Source organism: Nymphalis io, chromosome 4 (assembly GCF_905147045.1).
Source record: "Nymphalis io chromosome 4, ilAglIoxx1.1, whole genome shotgun sequence".
NCBI classification, from domain to species: domain Eukaryota; kingdom Metazoa; phylum Arthropoda; class Insecta; order Lepidoptera; family Nymphalidae; genus Nymphalis; species Nymphalis io.
The window spans coordinates 6,120,567-6,144,485 of record NC_065891.1 but is presented as its reverse complement, the minus strand read 5'-3'; the positions used below and the strand labels follow the sequence as shown (position 1 = coordinate 6,144,485).

The window sequence follows — 23,919 nt, the reverse complement described above, 5'->3', positions numbered from 1 at the left end:
CATATAGAAATACAGTAATACAAAGCTTTGCTACCGTATGCTAATATAGCAATGAACAAAATAAAATAGAAGAAAATGGATCTTTTCTGAATTTTATAATTTTTATACACTTTTTGTACTAAGTTGTCTAATGTATATGTTATATTACTCTGAAAAGCTTAATAACTGCTTTTTGTTACGGGTAGTTAATGCCATTTGACCTCCATGACCCTTTTAGGGTAACCCAAAAGGATTAACGATTGCTATCAGCTGTTATTTGATATTAGCCTGAAACAAGGGTTTAATGTGTGCCCTGAGGCAAAGTAGAGCCTTTAAAAGTTACGACTGTAATTAAGTCAACGACGTGCGTCGCAAACCACACTAAACCTAACAAAACGCAAGACAGGATCAAATAAAATACATATAATGTATATAATATGGGTTTTGTTAGCTCTCTAGTTTCTAATATTATTATCTTATATATAAATACGTTGTCAGGGGTACAGAAGAGGACATAGGGTACCTAACACTACTCCCTCACAGGGGGTAGCGGGGGAAGCCGCAAGCGGAACTAGTATAAATATAATCAAAGCAGTTAACATTATTGTTGAAACTATTGTAAACAGAAACAAAGAAATGGGTTTTAATAAAAGTCACCATGCTCATAGGTAACAATTGTATTTGTAGTAGATTATAGCGTTTTTTAGAAGTGGCACCGTATATGTATTGAATCAACGCACAAGTTAATAATATATATTTTTTAAAACAGTTGCTGGATAATCATTGACTGGATTACTCTAATAAATCTATGTTGACCCTGCGTACCCGTACAAAATGAGTCATGTATTTATCATTCGTACGCACTAACAGACTATTTTTTTAATAAGTTTGTTTTGGCTGCTGTATTATATTAATAATGTTTATTACGATAAATTTTATTTCAAAATATTTTATGTTTGTAAAAGATAACATGTCTCCAGTTCTACTAAGTCCACTGCGCTGTTCCACTGCTGTTTGGTAGATATGTGGTAGAATTTTATTCATATATGCCGGTTTTTCAAGATTCGTTGTTCCATTACAGGGCGCAAATAATTTAAATTGATAACGTGACAAATCTGTTTGTGCCCATATTGGAACATTGGAACGCAGAGGGTCATATCGGCTGTTATTTGATTTAAAAAAATATTTTTATAGTGTAATATATTACTACAAATATGTACTGAAAACTCAAACGTCTCAATCAATCAATAAATAATAGCATTCATGACTATTTCGTGGTATGATGCGGATACCACATTCGTACTTCGTCTTTCGATTTTATAGTGTAATAAAATATATCCCAATGTTTGTGTAATATCTATAATTTATTGTGTAAACAGTGTGCCGGTCAGTCCGATGGGTTTAAGTGGCGAATATAACAAAATGTAATGTAGTGTTTTGTATGGCTGAAATAAAATGACCTTGTTCATAACTACGTATGTAGTTACATTATTACAGAGACATGATTTTGAATTTAAACTTTTGCATATATATATTTAAATACAGCTCATTTTAACTTTTGATTTAGGTTTAAAGATCTTTTATTTTTCCATAAATAAGATTTGTTAACTGTTAGAATTGAAAACTATTACAAAATATTTTGTTGAAACTGTCACAACGTATGTGTTTTATTATAATTATATTGACGTTGTTTGTGACCGCAGCTTTTTTGTAAGAAGCCGAAGTTTGTCTAGTTAATCCATTCTCAACCTAGGACCGAAGTTCAATTGGAGGTTCATGTATTTTAACAATATATTTAAAAACAAACTAAACTCTGTTCCAAGCATATATTAAATACATGAACCAATTCTGCACTACTTTTACTAATACACGTAAAGTCAGTAAAAGTATCGAGCCAATATACACGTATATCTCCTCCCGTACGCAGCCAGCATATCAATTGGCATTACATCTTAAACAGCACGTGTTGAGTTATTTCTTAAGAGTTCTTTTAAGGATCGTTTTATTATTTTATAATATGCTTGGCTAAATAACATATAAAAAACACATATCAGAATTAGTAGGTGTTGCAGAAAAAAACGTGCCGTTGATAATCAAGAAAGTGCTAATGCCTAAGCCCAAGCTAAAGCGTCAGTCAGGCTCTATATTCAAGTGGGTAAGAAGAAATAACTATTTCTTTACATTTAAGAACGGGAAACCAACCAATCTGATTCGGCTGGAGAGAGTTCTGGCGCACTACAGACACATTTCTTATATTACTGTTATAGAATCAGATGCTAATTATTATTTATTAAATATTACAGAATAAAAAAAACGGAGACAAACTTTTTAAGAAGTAAACTTGTATTGATAAAGGAAACATTTTTTTAGTTTGCAACTTATTACAAGTCTTTGTCTAAAAAATAATGGTTTGTTCTTTAAACAAATTAAGTAATATACAATCTTAAATACTATGAATACTAGGTGTAAAGTATATATTTATTTATAAAATATATCCTTCAGTAGATATATCTGGAGGATTTGTAATAAATTCCTAATATTTACGAATAGGCATCGTCAATGCCCTGATTCATTTATTCAATCTGAGCCAAGTTGTGGTCAGAGAAATAATTAACTTGCTTGAATTTATGTATTTATTCTTTATCATCTGATACTAGATTCATTACAAAAGTAATTAAAAAAATAGTGTATAATTTTTATTTGGTAACAGCCTGTGAATGTCCCACTGTTGAGCTAAGGCCTCCTCTCCCTTTTTGAGGAGAAGGTTTGGCTTCTTTCACCAATTCAATTTCTATTTACAAATTGATAATATTTTTTATAAGATTCTTTAAGAGCGAAAAAGAAATTTATTAAAACTATTTTTTGTCAATAATCAAGGAAAGTAAAATCATCATACATCAGTTCACTTGATTCTAAACACGAGTTATTGTTTATAAAACCCAACAAAGATAAAGTGTAAGGGAAGTGCTTTACCACACAGTTCTATAATTGTTTCTTGTTTAATTTTATAACTATGTAAATATTGGAGAAAACAGGTAGACCGAAGTACAGAGTTGCGAATCAGAGAGAAGCGTTTGTGTTGTTTGAAAACATAAAATAGTATTGCACCATTCTTTTTTTGAAACGTTTACGAAGTTCGTATTTATTTTCTTATAAAGTAATGATAGGATGTGGGTGTTTTATGTAAACTGAAACATATGTTTAGTTTTGACTGTCACACCAGTAATCATTTACATGAAATATTTGTTTTTAATGGTTTTTAAAATAAACACAACTATGTCATGATTAAAATGTAACCATTTAAATGTCGTTTTTTAATTTTTCTATTACAGCTAGAAACAGATTCAACGTGAAGCCACTTCGCTTTCTTCAATAATAAAGTTAACTTTAATTTTTTTACTGAAAATGACGATAGGTCATCTACAAAAAATAAATATTTCTATACATACTTTTATGTAAATAAGAAATAAAGATGATTTCATATCAAATCATATTTCTTGAGTTTATTGTTTCAGCGGTCGGACATCGATAGTAAATTGTTGAAACTTAATTGATAAATTAAGTTTCAACAAAAAAAAAAAGTTTCAAAAACAATTTTCGCTGTAGCAATAACATTTAACAAGATAATTTATAGGATTACCGTGAGTTACTTTGTTTTGAATTTTATTTTGAATATTTTTATATGCGTTTTATTTTTAAGATGACTCAATTTATATGTTTTCACTTTAATTTTAGGTCACGTTTAAAAATAATTACTGTCTCATAAAGTATTTATTGCGTGTTGCATTTTTACAAACGAAAATATTTTTTCTCTTGATTAATCCCGTTTGTTTCAATCGTTTTAACTGTATCAATTAAAAATATGTAGTGTTTAATTAAAAGTATTTTTAAAAAGACTTATAAAATATTCTGTGTACCTATACATTACCTAATTTTTAAAGTAATAATTACATGATATATGTCAAACATCTAATTGGAATACTAAATCACGCTTATTACAAATAATTGGAATGAAGTTAATTGTATAATAACTTAATTATAAAAATGGTATATAAATGTATCAGACAACGTCAAATTTAAACTAATTAAAAAAAAACATCTGAAGCGGTTGACGCATTATGTCGAGAGAACGAAATGGGGAAATAGATTTATTCGATGAAGCGATACGGAAGGTGCAAGCATATTTAAAACCAATTGGTTTAAAAATTGATAGTCGCAGAACAATCTTGAAACGCTTACGAATGATGTGGTGGTTCTTCATGAATACATTGTGGATAAATACCAGCATATGTTGTCAGGTAGCATGGCTAGTACACGGTATATTCACAGGGAAGAGTTTTATACAACTTACCTACTCAGCGCCATGTCTCGCTCTATGTCTCCAAAGTAATATACAATCATTTTACTTCGTGAAACATGATCGTCAGGTTTGCGAATTAGTAGAAGTAATACGTACACTGCAATCAATTTCCGCCAAAAAAAAACTGGAAGGAGTACATATTAAATTTTTAAAAAGTCAAATGAAAATGTTCTATTTTGCTTTAAATAGTCTAACGATTTTATGTGTTCTTGCGGTAACATCATTTGGAATAAGCCCTTTAATTACTATCGCTATGAATTACTATAGTAAAGGTGACATTGAACTAATACTACCATTTTTACTTCTATATCCTTTCGATACAACTGATATGCGATTTTGGTTAATTGCTTACATTCACCAAATGTGGACATGTGAGTAACTGTTTAAATAATATACATTTGTATTTTAAATACTATTTTTTTAATTAATATTAATTTTAGCGGTGTTAGCAGTTCTGACAGTTCTGGCTCCATACTTTTTGTGCTACGCTTGCTCTGCGTTTATAATTTTCCAACTTCATGTCCTACAAAATGATTTGGAAAATGTGATACCTATTAAAAACAGTTTAGACGTACAACTAATGGATGAGGAATTTAAGAAGAATTTGTTCAAAATTATTGATCGTCACAGAAAATTGATTAAGTATAAAAAAATTATTTCATCATTTATTAGATTATTATATTTGATGAGAATATGAGTTAATGTAAAAATAATAGCTCTATAAGTACTAATTTAAATAAGAATTCTGGCGTTTTCGTTTCTTTATTCACGAGGAGAAAATGAATTTTGACTTGTGATCAATTGAAGTAACTGTTTCCTGTGTTTCAGGTGTGTAGATCTTATGGAATTTATTTATACAGAGTCTATTCTGCTTAATGTTTTTACGAGTACATTACTAATATGCCTCACTGGATTTAATGTCATGGTATTAAACAGCTTAATATTTATTTAAAACTTATTTGTTATAAAAAGATTTTATCGTACACGTATTAGTTCTATTTATCAACTTTTATACTCATATGATCCTAAAGCTATTATTTTTGTAATTGAAAAGATTATTAATAATAATAAAATATTTAAACTATAAAATACCATAATATTAATAATAAGTTTAATAAATAAACCGTTTACCTAGAAAAAGTCAATATAATAATAATATTTAAAAGTTTTACGTAAAAAAAATATTCTTAATTTCTTACTTATATAATTGTGTTATATTTTTTTTGCAGACTATAAAAGATTGGACTATAGTGGTGCCCTTCTTGCAATTTCTTATGTTCGGCTTTGTACAGATATATTTTCTATGTTATTATGGTGATATGATTATGATTTATGTAAGAAAAACTTTACTTAATATATCTAATGATAAAATTTATAAAAATATTTATTTATTTTGTGAATATTTCTTGGTTCAGAGTGCGAAAGTAACTGATGCGTCCTACAATTGTCAGTGGTATAGAGCAGATAAATCGATTGTAAAATATCTCATGATAATATCTGCGAGGTATGAGAAACAGTTATTGTTATAGCACTAAATTTTATATTATGGTATAAATTGCAGGGATTTTTTAAATATATTATTGATATCTATATTTCAGAGCTCAGAAACCGTGTAAAATGACTGCGCTCAGATATTCTGATGTCAACTTCCAAACGTTTACTAAAGTAAATATCCTCTTTTGTTTTTTCCTATTTAGGCATTAATATAGCTGTATAATCTGTGCTAATTTTTTATACCATAAATTTAATATTATTCTTAGGGCTCTGGTATTTCTTTTCGAACTAGTTGTAGATTATTTTGTGACAATTATTAAGCACGTGTAAATCTTCTATAATAAATTAAGAAATTTTATGAAAAATAAATTGCATTAAAAATTTGACAGTTCAATTTTAGAAGCTTAAAGATATTTTTTTACCTGTTAACACAAGTATAAGATCGCAATACATATTCTACATAGGTACCGAGCGCGTGTAATGACGCAGCAAAATCACACAATACACGAATTATTTTTGCTATAGCTGGTGCTAAGAATGGACAGTTGTCAAACATATAAGTATACAACACATCTGTTTACAGAAATTGCACCGCCTGCATCTTATCTTTTTATCCAATTTAATTTAGATTCAATGCAATCTTGCTTATATCTCTTCGGGACTTGCTTACTGCTCAATGTATATATAAATTCTAAAACTTGGTTTTAATTTGAAAGTTTGTTTAACAATATTAATTATTTCTTTATATACTTACACACACACACTTAACAATACAACTGCAATGCACTCGATACATTTCTTCATAATATATGAGAATAATAGCTGAAATAAAGCCAAATAACAATTAACGTTTCATATTACATATTGCATTGACTATTGCTAAGTACCTATAGTTGTAATATCGCTTTGAAGAAACGGCTACAAAATTATATATTTTTATTTTTTCAGATACTAAGCTCTTCTTGGTCATACTTCGCTTTGCTAACATCACTTTATCGGGAGTAATTGTTTATTTATTTTTGTAATTTAGCTTATTATATGATTTTATTAAACTTTTATTAAGCATGTCCTTTGTATTTTTTTCCACTGTATTTTTAGCCAGTTTCATTAGCGATATAGCAGAAAGTTTGCTTATACTATACTACAATACAGATTATATGTCGTAGTGCAGTGTATAGAATTTTGTTATTAGTTTTTAATGGTCGCTAATAGAAGCTTAACTTTTTTAAAATAAAATATTATATAATATGAATAGTTGTTTTTGTTGTTAACGATTTATTTAGAATTTTAAGGTTAAATTCTTAAAAATAGATATTAATACAATTCTTTAATAAAGACATTTGTTGTATGGCTTACAATTAACATAGTTTACAATAAATTTGCTTATTTGTTTTCAAATTTTAAAACATAAACAATTTACTAATTTCAGTAAAAATATATATTGAAATAAAGATTTAATATCAGTTTAAGGGTTTGCTCTATTTCGAAGACAATAATTATACCTATTAATAGCTTTAGTTAATTAGTCAGTATGAAGCCATGCGGCTGTTTGTTTCTCCGCGTGCCAAATACTCAGAATTCTTGACGAAACACTCCACTCAACGGCTAGAGTCACAGACAATAATAAAATAAACATTCCCAATGATCATTGTACGAGGTAGTAAATTTCATGATTTACAGCGCACTCAACTCTTCTTGAAAGACGAGTACTGTAAATAGTTCGGAAAATGAGTTCTCGACGTAAACGTAGCGAGGCAGTTTTGTATCATTAATTCTTGCTTATGGACGTACGTACTAATAATATACATTGGTACTTAAAGAATATTGATAGTTAAACCGTTCGTTGTATCAAACGAATATTTATATCGGTTTGTTTTGAAATGCCTTTAGAATGATATGTAGTGTTATTGTACGCAATATTAATTTGATTTACTTGTTGAAATCTAGAGTAGATTCAATTATTATTTTTACAATAATCAAATTCTTGTGAGTAATATAGTAAATTTAATATAATGTAATATTAGTTAAATTTTTATTAGAAATATTCGTCTGTCAAAAATTTTGAAAGATTGAATGAAATGTTTACGTTATACAAATGAAATTAAACCAAAAATAATTACGTGGATTTGTAACAGTAATACTGTATTTTCTCGTTTCATTCCCAAATAACTGTCTCGAAAATGTGTCAACTACTCTGTCACTTTCTGTCTTAATAAAAACCGGAACATGATTCATTGTGTTAGTATGTTTTATCGATTTAAAAAAATATATTGATTATAATATGTGCAGATTGTAGCAATAATCGCTAAATGTTAAGTTTCACGTATGTTGCTATTATTTTGTAAAATAAAAATTGTAATTAATAATGACAACTTTCTTTTTAACTTTTAACAAAAGATAAAATCAAAGTAAAAATTCAATCAGTGGTAATATGATAGGTGTGTTATCTGTAATTAGTGAGGGTGTGACCGAATTGCTGTAATCGTATATCATGTGTACACATCATATCATTAGTGTAATTGAAAGCATTGAAAGCATTTCGCGTGACTTTAGTAAAGCCATCGTCTTATTTCTTTTATTATTTATTAATTTCGAGACGAAGTTAGACGAGAATAATAAAATATAGGAAATTTTGCGATAATCCTAATGGACTGTGTGTATATTTTTAATGTTTCTATTTTTTGTTTAACTGTCATTCATACAAATGTTTTTCTACATTTGTGTACTATATGAAAGTATTATTTGTGATAAACAAACTACAACCGTTAGTCCTACTCTCTATATATAAAACGGTCAAATTAAGAAAGTTTTCGAACAATAAACAGATGTGCTATATTTTGGTTTAGTTTTGTGAAACTGTTTTATTAAATTCCTTTGTATAGTAATAATCAATGGTTACGAAAAACAGGAACATTTCTCTATGATATATTTAAGTTGCCTGATAATATTGCGTTAGCATAGTCACCGGTAAATATATTTGATATAAAAATATTTTATGAAATTGATTATGTCTATTATACAGAAATAATAACGACAATGAAATTTGTAATGGAGTTTTCAATAAGTTTAGCCGATTTACAGTCTTTGTTATATTTACTCCTTACAAAACTAAAAATAAGAAGTAAGGACTTCGATATCGAAGCAAAGGTTTATTATAATAAGACACACATTGTAAAAAATACTTTTGAAGTTATATATATGTCGTGGAAAAACAATAATTTTAATTAAAAGTCGCTGACCTGATTATAGTAGTAGCGGGTAAACGCGGTGACGTCATTTGTTGTTGAAGTCACGTGGACAGAGTCGTGTTGGAGAGTGTCGGGACTGTGTAGCGAACACTTGCGTTTGAGAAACCGACCAGTCCACACCTACTGTCGGCTTACCTACTTAGTACCTATACCTAATTAAAGTGGATTGTTATTTGCAATAATAAATCTTTGGTTATACCTACATCGAGTTTCTTATTGATACAATATCGTGATGGACCTCGTACTACCGAACGTAGACAAAGACCCCTTTATCGCTGCCACCGTCATATAGTTTTCATAAAAAAAAACAGTACGTGCTTACATTTTGTTACTATGTGAAGACGCTTTATCGCTTAGCCATCCCTGCCATCGTCATATAGTTTTTACAAAAAAAAACAAACTACGTGTTTACATTTTGTTACTATCTGAAGAATATTATTATCTTATTTTATTTTTCAAAATAAATGTATCTCATAGCTTAAATGGTAGCCGTCGTCCCTCCAGTTATTGGTAAAATGTTTCTTTATGATATAACGACTAAGAGTTTTTTTAGTAATGTTAGTGCAGTTTAATATAGAACTATATACTTTAATATAGAATATACACAATGAGTACGAATTATTAACGGTTTATTAATTTAATTATCACAGAATTATTTCTTTAAGCTGTTAAATATTCTTATTTAATAGAATAATTAATAAAAAGAGGATTTAAAAACGATATTTTCTTTCAAAATAGGTTCAATTAATTTTACGAATGAGAACATTAGTGTTTTGGAAAGAAATACTGCGATCTACAACCTTGTTCTATCGCTGTTCAATATCTCGGATAATTCAATAACATAAATAAAGTGGAGTATAGCGGAAATATTCTAAAATGTAACCCTTATTAAATTATGCTAATATGTACGTTCAAGCTCAAGATATATTTCGGTCTTGATAACTCAATGTAGTTTTTTTATAAAATAGATCTAACTTATGTTATGATTACTATTTACATCAAATCAACGCCATAAATTTACGTCATAGAAAAGAGATTGACAAGGTATTACCAGTAAATCTGTCAAATATTATTCGATTTTTTGTCTTAATTTATAATGATTTAAATTTAGAATTATATATTATTGTTATTTTGTTTTGAATTCAATGTGAACTAGTGAATATCGAGGTGAAAACTGTTTCACTTCTTTATTCTGAGCAAATTTTGAATATTGTGGCCGCTAAGGCTTTTTGTTTTAATTTTTAGAACTATATCGTCTTAGTGAAAATTAAAAAAGGATTAAGTTTTTTGGTATGGAAAACCAAAATAAAAATTTACTAGAAAGTACGGCTTTGTGCAAGCCCGTCTGGACACGTACCACCCACAGATATTCTACCACTAAAAATGAATACTTAGTATTCTTGCATTCCGGCTGCAAGTCTGGTGAACCTTTGTAACTACAGGTACAAGCGACGCAACATCTTGATTCTCAAGGTTAGTATATTATGTATAATAGTATGTACGCATACGGCATTATCTACGTTAAAATGGCAGATTTAGATGGATTTTTTGTCACAAGCTTTTTGCACGCTGGCGAAGCCGCGGATTATGCTAATTACTTGATATGTTACATGGCAGGGTTATCTATAAAACGTCGATAACTATCTTATCTATAAAACGTCGATATATTATTCTATCGAGATTTTTTCTCTAGAGATAAATGTTTTCAACAAAATAAATATTAACGCAAGTACTTACCGGACACGGCTGCTTCGGTAAGTACCTGCACAAGATAGCACGGCGGGAAATGACACCTTTCTGCCACGAGTGTGGTGCGCCAACCGACACGGCGCAACACACCCTGACGGAGTGTGCCGCGTGGTGGCCCCAGAGGCTTTTTCTGGCGGAGACCTCTCCTTGCCGAGCATCATCAACGCGATGCTCGGAAGCGATGAGTGTTGGTCGGAAATGGTCTCCTTCTGTGAAAATGTAATGTCGCAGAAGGAGGCCGCGGAGCGGGAGTGGGAAGAGGACGCCGCTGCAAACCTGCTCCGCCGAAGAAGACTGGGGAGTAGAATGAGGCGCTATGCGCACCTTCTCCCTCCGCCGCAATAGGCGTCGGTGGGACTAGGGGGTTTTCAGTACCCTGGTAATCCCCATAGAGAATGGAGGCCTGCATATGCAGGCCACCCGTCAGAGCGTCGCGGTAGCATGCGCAAGCGATCCCGTGGCGCTCCTCGTTATGACGGAAAGGGTACCGCTGGTTTTTTAGTGGGTATTCCGTTGTTCGGGGCGCACTCGGCGCCTCGGACATCGGCGAGCCCCACATACCCACCCACTGTTCCCGTGGGGGAAACGCGTAATGCGTATTTCCAGCGTAAAAAAAAAATGACAGTCGTTGTCACAAGTAAAAAAAAAACTTACACTTTCATAATATTTATATTAATTAGCTTTTCTCATTTGATTCTCCTCTAGAAATATTCGTAGCTTAGGTAATATTGCCTGGCCAACAAGTATATGCAAGCACGCATGGGTAGGCAACACTCAATCGTCAGTTTTACATTGTAATTTCAAGGATGAGCAAGCCAGTATAATTATAGAAAAAGGATTATTGTGACGATTGTGGATTGCGTCTTAGATCTCAGAGTCCCAAGTATTGACGGCTTAACAAATGATTTATATATTTTATAGTGTCTTATTGCTGAGTTTAACCTTAAGGAGGTCTCTAAAAAAGTTATGCATCGAGTAACGAATGGTAAAATAAAAATAATAATTACAGCAGTAGCTAAGACGTTTTATGACGACGGCAGTTTTACATTTAACTAGCTAAAACCTTTATTAACATATTAACTATTTTGTGGGGTAATTTTTATGTTTAAAAAAAAGAAATATTTTTTCTATGAAAGCCGATGAATAAATTTTATCATAGTTCAAAATTCATCTCGTGCTTGACGGTGAAGGAAAACATCATGAGGAAACCTGCATGTGTTTAATTTCACTGAAATTTTACCATTGTGTATTCCACCAACGCATTGGAGCAGCTTATTGGAATAAACTCCAAACCTTCTCCTCAAAAAGGGAGAGGAGGCCTTAGCCCAGCAGTGGGACATTCACAGGCTATTACTGTAGTTAAAAAAGGGGATACAATAATAATAGTTATTAAAAAATACAACATATAAGTTTTCATTTATTGTCAGTCATAGGCTTGAAATCATTATTAAAATAATTCTATTACGTTGAGCATGGAATCTAGAAAGTTCACTAGGGCCTAATTTTATAATTGCTAGTTTTAGCGGTGGTAGAGCTTTGTGCAGGCCAGTTTGGGTGGGTTTTCATTAATTAGTCTACAACTAAATTTAATACCAACATTTAACAACTTGTCAGTTGTATTATTCCGGTTCAAAAGTTGAATGACCTAGTACAATTACAGACATAGGTAAGATCTTAGATCCTGTGGTTAGCGTGCTACGTTTCCTGTGGCTAAGGGACAAGGTTTTATGTGTTGTTGTTCGTTTACCATCATATTCATACATTTAATATGTGTTCGTGTACCTTCTTAATTTAAATATGTAATATTTGTTATGGATACGACAAATTCTAATAATATTAGCTCTGTATGTCAGTAATCGAGCATTTTGATATCTGTTAATTTTGCTTTATAAAATCGGACGGCGTTATCAGATTAATCAGATAAATTTTTGATATATGTCAAGCTAGACGAATCATTTGGTTACCAAACTAGTTCAAATTTATTAATTCAATATTGAACTTGCCTAATGATAATAAAACTGTGAAGAATCAGCGGAAGAAAGTAGGCGGTATTGTTTTTGGCACTTTTGGTATTTGTTATTATTTCCTATAATAAAGGTAGAACGGGAAAATGGTAATAGTCACTACAGCCTATGAATACTTGTCCCTTGTACCTGTAGTTACACCACACACTCACGATTCAAACCGGAAACAACAATACTTATTGCTGTTTGGTCGGTAGTCTGATTGAGTGCGTGGAGTGCATGCAAGTGAATTTTCAATACAAGAAAGACGAAGCCAGCAAATAGTTTCATAGGTGCACTATCATTTTAAAAGTCATTAATAGTAGGTACTGGTGGTAGGGCTTTGTGCAAGCTCGTCTGGGTAGGTACCACCCACTCATCAGATATTCTACCGCAAAACAGCAATACTTGATATTGTTGTGTTCCGGTTTGAAGGGTGAGTGAGCCAGTGTAATTACAGGCACAAGGGACATAAAATCTTAGTTCCCAAGGTTGGTGGCGCATTGGATATGTAAGCGATGGTTGACATTTCTTACAATGCTAATGTCTAAGAGCGTTGGTGACCACTTACCATCAGGTGGCCCATATGCTCGTCCGCCTTCCTATTCTATAAAAAAAAAAAGGTACAATAAACTTGAGCTCACAAACGTCCCTTTAGCTTTTTTAAATTTAGTAGTAGGTATTGGCTCTGTTGGGTCGTTATCTCAACAGTTAATATTTTTAGTATTAAAACAGTTAAATTAATAAAATTTCGATGCTTCAAAAGTAAGCAAAATCACTTTTCGCTATCTTTATTATCAACGTGTAATAAAGATATCGAAAGTATGAACGGCAATTTATCGATTACTAGTCATATTTTGTCGACTTGATTACACGATACTTTTCGACGGTACCTTAGACACGTAGACAGACTTATTTTACAAACTACTAGTGTAATGTTAGTTAGAGAATTTACGATACTAATGTAATATACCTTACGAATACAGACAAAGAATCGAGGAGCACTAACTTTTATAGTCAATAAAATTGAAGCTACTATATCCTTTTTAATCATTTCCTGACAATTAGATTTCTTGCCATTATTTATGGTATAATGGTCACTTTGTCAGATCAACAATTATTCATTCGCACGATCTTGCACCCAAAGGTGTAAGATGCCTATTCTGTACCCCTGACAACACGTATGCAAAATTTCAACGTAACAAAGAAACTCACTTGCGCATTTATAATATTAGTAAGGATTTCTTTGCTTATTACTACTAGTGTACATTTTACAGCTCAACTTGTATGAAAGTAAAAATATAAAATTTAAAATGAATATGAATAAAAAACAAATGAATAATTTGGTCTAACAAATATATAAAAATATGTCTTTATATAATAAAATAATATTACAATATTAATTCGCTTATTTGAACAATATCCTTTCATTGTTATATGCCTAATTAATTTATGTATTTCTTTATAATATTCATCAAGCATGACCAAACAATAATTCTAAAAGCAATTTACATAGGCTAATAGAAATTTAAATTTGATTGTAATCTAATGTATCCATTTAAAAAAATCGTAGCCATTTTCTATAAACTCTTATTGGCGTGAAATATTAAAAAATCCGTTCGTGTTTTCACCGTTATTGATTGTGTTTATCTCACGAACTAATCACAAACTAAGAAGGGTGTAATGTCAAATGATTACGTAAATTTAAAATTGTCCATATTATCCATTGTTTTTATTGTATAAACAGGTTAAAGCGTCGTCTAAATAAACAATAAACCCTACTATACAATTATACGAAAGTTTTCACGATTTAGATTGCTATTTAGTCTTCATTAAATTAAAGTTTTTTATTATATTTCACAATGCAATTTAGAAAAAAAAACATTTGGTTTATTTTTTTTAAATAAGAAGCAAAGTTTTTTTTAAAAGTACACATGAAGAAACGAACGTATCTATGTTTCAAAGGGCACATTTTTATTTAAGCAAACTAACTTATATTATGAGTACAAATATCTAATGATAAATAGCTAACAAAAATCTTATTTTTTAAGTATTAGGATTTATATTCATAATACAAAGTAAGAATTCACGATGAGACCCGATATGCAATTCACAAATAACTCGCTTTATAGCGTAAGCTCTTATTTCTATTTATAATTTTATTATTATATGTACAATGATTGCACGAGTATATTATATTTCAGTGGTTTATTATCATAATATGTTAATTTACAGTAACAGCCTGTTAATGTCCCACTGCGGGACTAAAAGCCTCCTCTCCCTTTTGAGGAGAAGGTTTGGAGCTTATTCCATCACGCTGCTCCAATGCGGGTTCGTAGAATACACATGTGGCAGAATTTCAATGAAATTAGACACATACAGGTTTCTACACAATGTTTTCCTTCACCATCAAGCACGAGATGAATTATAAACACAAATTAAGCACATGAAAATTCAGTGGTGCTCACCCGGGCTTAAACCCACGATCATCGGTTAAGGTTCACGCGTTCTAACCACTAGCCCATCCCATGTTAATTTAAATTTTAATATTAATGTCATGACGTATTGTGTAGTTTGAATAAAATTTAAAATATAATTTAAAATAAATATACATATATAATTAAAAATTTATAACAATAGAAGTCAAATTAATCATGAAAACAATTTTGTATTCAATAATTTTTGATAGCAATTGTATGTATGTAAATGTATTTATTTATGGGTTAAAGTTTCAGCTTAGTAATAACCGAATATAATGACTGCCTTTTGTTAACTGTTGATGTAGTGGCAGTAAGGCCAAGTAAGGCCCCAAGGTCCTGGGTTTAAATCCCATTTCGGGCCAATACAAAAGTTATTCGGTTTTTTGGAAGTGTATACACTCCCGTACCTCGGAAAGCACGTAAAGCCGTTGGTCCTGCACCTGAACTCTTTCCGGACGTGTTGGATTAGCATCTAATCGGATTATGAGAGTTAGGGAATAGAGGGTGCACCTGCGCAGTTGGCTAATCTCACTTGAAATTGGTCGCCGTAGCCGAAATCGGTCCCGAGGACATTATATAGATTTTGGTATTAAATCATTAATATAATTTATAACTGCAAATCATATATTTTTTTGTATGATAACTGGTTGCTGATGACTGGATGATGATTGGTAGAGAGCTCAGTGGTTTCACATGAAGCTTAAATAGTTATACAAGTTTGTGCTTAATTTGTATTTACAATTCATCTCCCTGATCCACTCACCCTTCAAACCGGAACACAACATTACCAAGTATTGCTGTATGGTAGTAGAATAAGTGTTGATTAGGTCGTAAGTACCTAAATAAATACATTGCACAACGCGCTATTAAATGTTATGTAATCAATATAAAAACTTAATACTAACTTGTTAGCTTAAACATTATTCCAACTCTACAGTGTAACTTTATTTATCAAACTTGCTTTTTTAATGATTAAGATGATAAGGTGTTATATACAAAGAGCGATGAAGGTGTTGTTCGCTTAAATACATTTTTAAGCTTCCTTTTTGTTTTGAAGATAACTTGAAATTACTTTAATAAAAAAGTATTACATTCTCAAAGGAAATGGGTAAATTCCAACTCATTTAAATGCGTTCCCGGGTCATCGGGGTCCTCTTTATATTTGCAATGCCTTATTTCCCAGGAGATACTAGAAAAAGGCTTAGAAACTCTTTAAGTGTAATCTAACTATAAGAAAGTAATTGTTTTTTATCTTAATATTTTTACTCGTAGGAAAAGTACTCGTAATATTTGTCGTATTTAAATAATTTCCACTGCAAATAAAACTTGCTATACATACGCTTGAAAAAATGGAGGCTGTATTTTTTATTATTAGATTAAGTCACATCATTCATTTTATATGATGAACAGGCGCATATAAGATAATTTTTTTAAGTTACATTCTTCAGTATATTCTGTTTCACTAGAGTTGTTTTAGTAAAATAGATCGTAATGTATTTTGTCAACAAAAGACGTAATATTCATAAAAAATTAATTATGTAGAAATTTAATACGATTATTTAATCTATAAAAATATTATGATATCAAGAAATTTCCAGTTACTATCCCAGAATTAGGAAAGATTAAGGGCTAGAAAAAATTTAGGACTCTGGTTTTTTAATGTCTTTCATTAAAAAACTTCTTTTGGATTTTACACATTTAACTGCTGGGAATGTTTGCCTTTTTGAAATTGTTTTTTCTACGAAATATAAAATTTTCTTTACAACGGTTAACATAAAATTAATAAAAATGTTAAATAAATATTACTTTATCAATTTAAAAACCCGTTATTTCGGCGCTACAAGAATATGATAAGAATAACTTTGTTACTTTTTCAGGAAAGTTAAGCAGTCTATATGTAGTCTGTTACCAGTTCGCTACTTAAATGCCGTATATTAAAATTCTTAGGGGTCCTTATTTATATAAGAATAATTGTTTTTTCAAAATGTCTATCAGCTATTAATATACTGATCGTTAAATGATGTTGTAAAAACAATTCTAGGAACAGTTTAATACTCTATAAATTTCTAGGTAACTATAAGATTATTTATGATATATTTAGTAGTATTGCGACAACGTTCGTCATTTTATTCTAGAATAATCTGTTTCGACTTATAGTAATCTATGCTATAAACGATATTCATTGCACGAAAAAAATCAGACAAAAATTTGTTTGTTTAATATAGTTCATGTTTAATCTTTCGGAAACATAGTACAAAACGTATGTACACAATACATGCAAAGTCCGTTGCGGCTTATGCCCGCGACAATTTATGAATATCAAGCGCTTCTTTTGTTTACTATATATATTTTATTAAATTAACCTCAGAAAGTGTTATTGTTAAAAAAAAATGTATTAAAAGTAGTTGCACTATCGGTCAAATAGACGATGTGGCTAAACCAATCGTACTTAGATTAATATTAATCTAATAATGTTAAAGTTGAATATATATTTTGGCAGGTAAGTATCTGGTGTGAGCGAAAAATTAAATAGTTTTTATCACATTATGGTAAAGTAGTTCTTGATTAGGACTCTTTTTATTTTGAGAAGGTTTGAAGCTCATTTCACTTTGCTGCTATAATGCGGGTTGGTGGATACACATTTGAAAGATTTACATTCGACACAAGCAGGTTTCCTCACGATGTCTTTTTCACCGCTGAAAACGAGAATTATTAATACAAATTAAACACAAGAAAATCGACGGTGTTTGCCTAGGTTTGAAGCCACAATTATCTGTTAAGATTGTTTCTAAAACTAGGCCATCTTGGCTTTTATTATGATCTTACTTGGTGAAGTATATATTTTGAGGAGTATATATTATAGTAGTATCTCATAATCAATACATTTGACCATATAGATACAATTATTATTTATATAATATTTGTATTCAGATATAATTGGAATCGTCTTATAATATTATTGTTGAAATAAATTCTATTTTTGATAACATTCAAAGTGTAGTAATTCATAATTTATGATGAAATGTATAAATAATGATTATATTATTTTAAGTTGATTTTCGATTCGATTTGAGTTTCTTAATAATAGCTTGTTCTATTAACCATCAAAAGATACAAAGAAGATTTGTATTTTTCCTAACGTTGAGTTAATGTTTGTTATAGACGACATGTCTTGCAACAGTGATTTCGTGATAAATAACTATTAATCTTTAGACAACACAAGAATTTTTGGTCGATAGAGTAACATGTGAACTAACAAGGTGTGACCTATTTTTGTTAATCCAATTTGAAGATGTGCCAAGGCTTTTTGTATGTAGAGTTTTATAAGGCAGGGCATGTTAGTATTTATGGAGCATTAAGCATCGCCCTGACCTTCTCTCACACGTAATGGTGAGTAATAGCTTAAGGAAAACATTTTTCGATTCAAATTTCAGTATAAGGACCACCCATTATAATAAATGATGTCATTGATATCGTCGAATAATAACACGACTGTCTTGTTGGTCTAGTGGCTAGAAGTAATGCCGCAATACCCGAGGTCCTGGTTTCAAACCCCAGGTTAGGCAGATTAGAGCAGGTTTACTGATGGTAGAGCTTTGTGCAAGCTCGTCTAGATAGCTCGTCTTTTGCTATCTCATAGGTAGTTCATTGATCTCTTTACTAAAAAAAAACCATGTGAGAATCAATAAACTCTTTGAAGGTGGTTTGGACTGCCACATCGGAGTTGAATTTTTTTCTTTGTAAGAAGTTGTCCAAATTCCGGATAAAATGGTAATCTGTTGGAGAAAGGTCCGGGGAGCACGGTGGATGTCGCAGACATTCCAATTGTAGCTTATCTAACTTAGTGGTTGTTTGTTGTGCAGTATGTGGTCTTGCGTTGTCGTGAAGCAGCAGTTGCCTAGAGAGATTGACCAATCTCGGCAGCTAGTTCTTCCTTCATGGTTTGCAGTTGTTGACAATAGATATCTGCCGTAATCGTTTGGCCAGATTTTAGAAAGCTGTAGTGAACGACACCGGCGCTAGTCCACCAAACACTCACAAGTAACTTTTTCTGAGTCAATTTTCGTTTAGGGCAGGATTTGGCTGGGTCTCCAGGGTTCAGCCAATGCGACGAGCGCTTCCAATTACCTTACAGTATCCACTTTTTATCACAAGTAATGATTCGATTTAAAATCCTTCATTATTGTGTTGGTTGAGCAAAGTAACACAGCAGTCGACGCGTGTTTGCAAGTTCGATTCATTCAATTCATGAGGTACACATCGTTCAAGTTTTTTTACTTTCCCGATTTGCTTCAAGTGGATTAATACAGTTTTATCACTTACCCCGAAGCCTGCCGCTATCTCTGAAATGCTTTGTGATGGACCTGCTTCCACAAAGCCTTTAATTCTTCATTTTCCACTTTGGTGGAGACCTGACCTGAAAATGAAGAATTAAAGGCCGTCCACGGGGTTGGTTCTGAAGGTCGAAATTTGCAGAACGAATACGTTGAAACCAAAAACGTGCCGTGCTTTCTTTTGCGACACCAGCGCCGTACACATCATTAATCTTTCGAGCTATTTTTGCAGCACTGGTGCCACGGTACTAGTACACGGTAGAACTCGTACTCGTAAATATACCGATATTTCATGTTTTCCATTGTAATAAGCGACGCCAAAGATAAAAATAATGAGTAAAAAACAAATGAACGACTGTTTTCAAAACTAAAATGTACCAGTTAAATGAATTTATAAATTTGAATCTGGAATTACTAATCAAAGAGGAGAAATTTCAGATCAAAGTGGTCAGTACGACAAAACGCTAATTTCATATATAAGGACCTAATATATTCAAAGTTTTAAATGCATAAGTCGGAATCTATTCGCGCTTAATAAAAAATTATGTAAGATTTATTTATTTTCAGAATTTAGTTCAGTATTCAATTTTTTTAACAATTTTTATGAAAATATTTAACAGAAAGCTCTCATAGATTCGTGCAAACGGTTTCTTGTTTTTCATTTGCATGTTTCAAACAGGCCTAAAGAAGTAAGTAAGAATTTCAGTTAATTGTCACGCAAGGTGATTAATAATTCTTTGTTCTATATTTATACTCAACTGGAATATTATATTGAAATTAATGATAAACTTATTATCCTACAATATCTATAATAGCTGTTATTCATACTGTTTATTTTAAGCAATTACATCATTTGCCTAGTTTGTTTATGAACAGTTATTTTGTTTCTTAACTAACAGTTTTTTTATCGAATAGGAAGGCGGACGAGCATACGGGCCACCGGCTGATAAGTGGTCACCAACGCCCATAGATATTGGCATTGTAAGAAATGTTAACCATCGCTTACATCACCAATGCGCCACTAACCTTGGAAACTGAGATGTTACGTCCCCTTGTGCCTGTAATTAAACTGGCTCACTCACCCTTCAAACCGGAACACAACAATGCTTATATGGTGTGTTACTTATTAATATCAAAAAGAGTTTATTTTTATTACAATAAATGTCATCAGCAGTGGTGTTTGTAAGAACTCACCCGTAAAATGTTAATAACTGACTTATGGTGACATACTATTTTGAAACATATTTTTTTGTCCCGTTATGATTATTATCATTATATAAGCCAGGATAGCCTAGTGGTTAGAACGCGTGAATCTTAACAAGCAAGCACCACTGAATTTGCATGTGCTTAATTTGTGTTTATAATTCATCTCGTTTCACAAAAACATCGGTTTTCCATCACTGTCAAGTGATGGAAAACATCGGTTTCCTTAGGTAATTAGATACATGCAGGTTTCCTCAATCCTCACGATTGAGGAAACCTGCATGTGTCTAATTTCATTAAAATTAAGCCTCATGTGTATTCTACCAACCCTCATTGGAGCAGCGTGGTGGAATAACCTCCTTCTCCTCAAAAGGGAGAGGAGGCCTTATCCCAGCAGTGGGACATTAACAGGCTGTTACTGTATAAGTATTACGGTCATTATCGCATACCATTGTCTGACATTTCACGACAGTTTTCTGCGGTGAGCTAAGAGTTTGTTCTTAAAGAATAGCTCAACAGGCTGTAAACCTATTTTGTAAGAATAAAGCCGATAGTCACTGCAGAACATGATCGTGAAATGTCAAATAGTGATATCGATATCGTGCATATCGATTTTCATCGTTTCACGTGTGAAATACGAAGTGAGTTTTTATATAATAGTACTGTTTATCTGACTAATCGTATTTAAATATATTATTATTAATAATAAGTATTATGTACTCAAATTTATTTTTTTACCATTTGTTATGCATACTGTATGGAATGTTCCTTGCGATCAAGAAAATATACAGTTATGGTTCATTGGCTCACTTGACAGCGTCGTCGGAGGCAGCTGACGTATTATAGGATGAAGTAGATAATATATGATTGATGTCTGTCTAATGAAAAGAGAAACCCATTTATTTTATTCAATCATCAGTATTTGAGTAATGTATCGCACGTTACTTTAATTACTATAATAAGATCGAAAACTTAATTTTCCTAATTGTGTAAATATATTAATAATACATGTATGGAAACAAGTTGGTTATTTTTTGGCTTCGCTCGCGTAGATTTTAATTTGTTACGCAATTTTCTTCTCATATTCATCAGAAACATATACAGTACTTAAATGAAATGATATAAAAGATTTTTTTAACCTGTACATATATTATTTTGAAAATAAATTGTATTGTTAAACCTATTCTGTTTAGTGCGAAGAAACAATAGTAAAAAAAAATCGTCTAAATCTATATAAACATATTTTTAGTACCATTTTAGAATTAGTAGAATGTTTTTATTACTTTACTTTACTCTAGGTCGAACATACACGCTGTCTTTCTTTTCGATAATACTTAAAAATGAATAAATCGTAAACCTTTAGGTCAGAAGATATACATATATCTGCTATAGAAAGATAAGCTTTCTTAGAAAAAGTGCTCTACAAAAAATTTTGCCGTTATTTTAGATTTATACATTAAACTAAGCCTCATTGTTCTTTGTATATATAAAATTATTAGTTCAAAGCAGGCCAAATTATGTTATAATATATTTTAATTAAATTTTCTCAATATTTTAGTAAAATTTCTACATCTCTTTTACCGTAAGCTTACTTAAGAATACTGATTATCTCGACTAAAATTCTCCTATTGAGGCATATTTTAAACTTCTGTTTAAAAACCCTAATTATAAGAGAAAAAGTGAAATATCAGAAAAAAACATTTTTTTCATGATAACAAACCAAACGAGTTTAGTCATACGGGTTTTTTGTATTCTAGTAAATTTTGAATTGTAGTAACTGAGATGGTCCAGAAGATTAAAACACATGAATCTGAATCAAAGATTTCTGATTCAAACCCGGCAAATTCAAATACAAGAACTACTGAATTTTCATGTCCTTATTTTTGTGGCTATCGCTCTGGCGATGTAGGACAACATTGTAAGGAAACATGCATGTGCCGAATAAAATTTGCCACCAGAGTAATGTGTATCCATATACTCTTTAAATAGAAAGAGGAGGCCTATTTCTACTTTACTTTTTATTTTACTTAAATATTGTGAATGCTATGTGATATTTACATCAAGAAAGTAAAGCAAGCATGTAATTAATCACCGTCAACCACTCTTCATAATACATGTACGCGGGGAATGAATATTTTGCGGTAGAATAACTTTCTATATTTTGGTACCTATTGTGCACGTCATGTTACGTTGCGTCTAATAATAACACTATTATCTATTATTATTCTTAACTAATTAGTATTATAAGCTTTTAAGGTCACAAAGATTACCTTTGAATAAAATATTTTCCTTGTAAATTACATTACGAAAATGATTAAACTTGCGGTAAATAATATTTGAATTAAAAGCTTAGGGGCCGACGTACCGGCGCCGTTATATAGGTTTTGGTGTAATAAAGTTGCTTTCTTACTGAGCTCGAATGTCGACGATAATATTGATTGTTTTTTTGTCTTTTATACTATTAAAAGCAATAAAAATTGTTTCATGCTCTTAGCAACTAATAGCATTGTATAGAATATAATATTAATTTGCATAAATCTGTGAGATAATTTGCGAGTAAATTTTTTCCTTGTATGTTACATAATTAAAATAATTATATTTATGATTAAAATAATTATACAACTTTATTTTAAAGGTTGAGTGTGACATACTAAAATTGTCAAAGGTCCGGAAACAGCACAAATGATGATGTCTAGGTGAGACATCGACAAACAATGTAAGGGCAATCAAACCGATGCAGTAGAGCAATAGCCGATTACCACCAAAGCATTAACCTCATAATATTGATGAAAAAAATAATAAATTAACTCGGTGTATTCTCCCTGCTTATCAAAGGGCAAAAAGGAATAACGATAATTTGTTTTCCTTTGTCGTTGTGTTGTTTTATGTTTTTAGCACTGCCTTACCGCAAACAACCGTCTGAAGGGCGAGACGAGAAAATTAAGTAAATGATCATAAATATATATATATATAATTAATTAAATAATGGTATAAATATGATGGTATATTTCATAAATAAATAATCTATTAATAAAATAAAATATATAGGATATTAAAATTTTATACCTT

At 31.0% G+C, this 23,919-nt stretch overlaps 1 protein-coding gene across 1 annotated transcript; it reads left to right on the top strand.

Moving 5' to 3' along the window:
* The first annotated feature begins 4,097 nt into the window (after positions 1 to 4,097).
* LOC126781903 (putative odorant receptor 92a) lies at positions 4,098 to 6,873 on the top strand. The gene is made up of 7 exons (XM_050507026.1): positions 4,098 to 4,710; positions 4,780 to 4,981; positions 5,168 to 5,264; positions 5,569 to 5,673; positions 5,755 to 5,843; positions 5,938 to 6,004; positions 6,782 to 6,873. The coding sequence occupies exons 1-7, from the start codon at positions 4,098 to 4,100 to the stop codon at positions 6,836 to 6,838; spliced, it is 1,230 nt and encodes a 409-aa protein (XP_050362983.1). The 3' UTR covers positions 6,839 to 6,873.
* Positions 6,874 to 23,919: the final 17,046 nt, after the last annotated feature.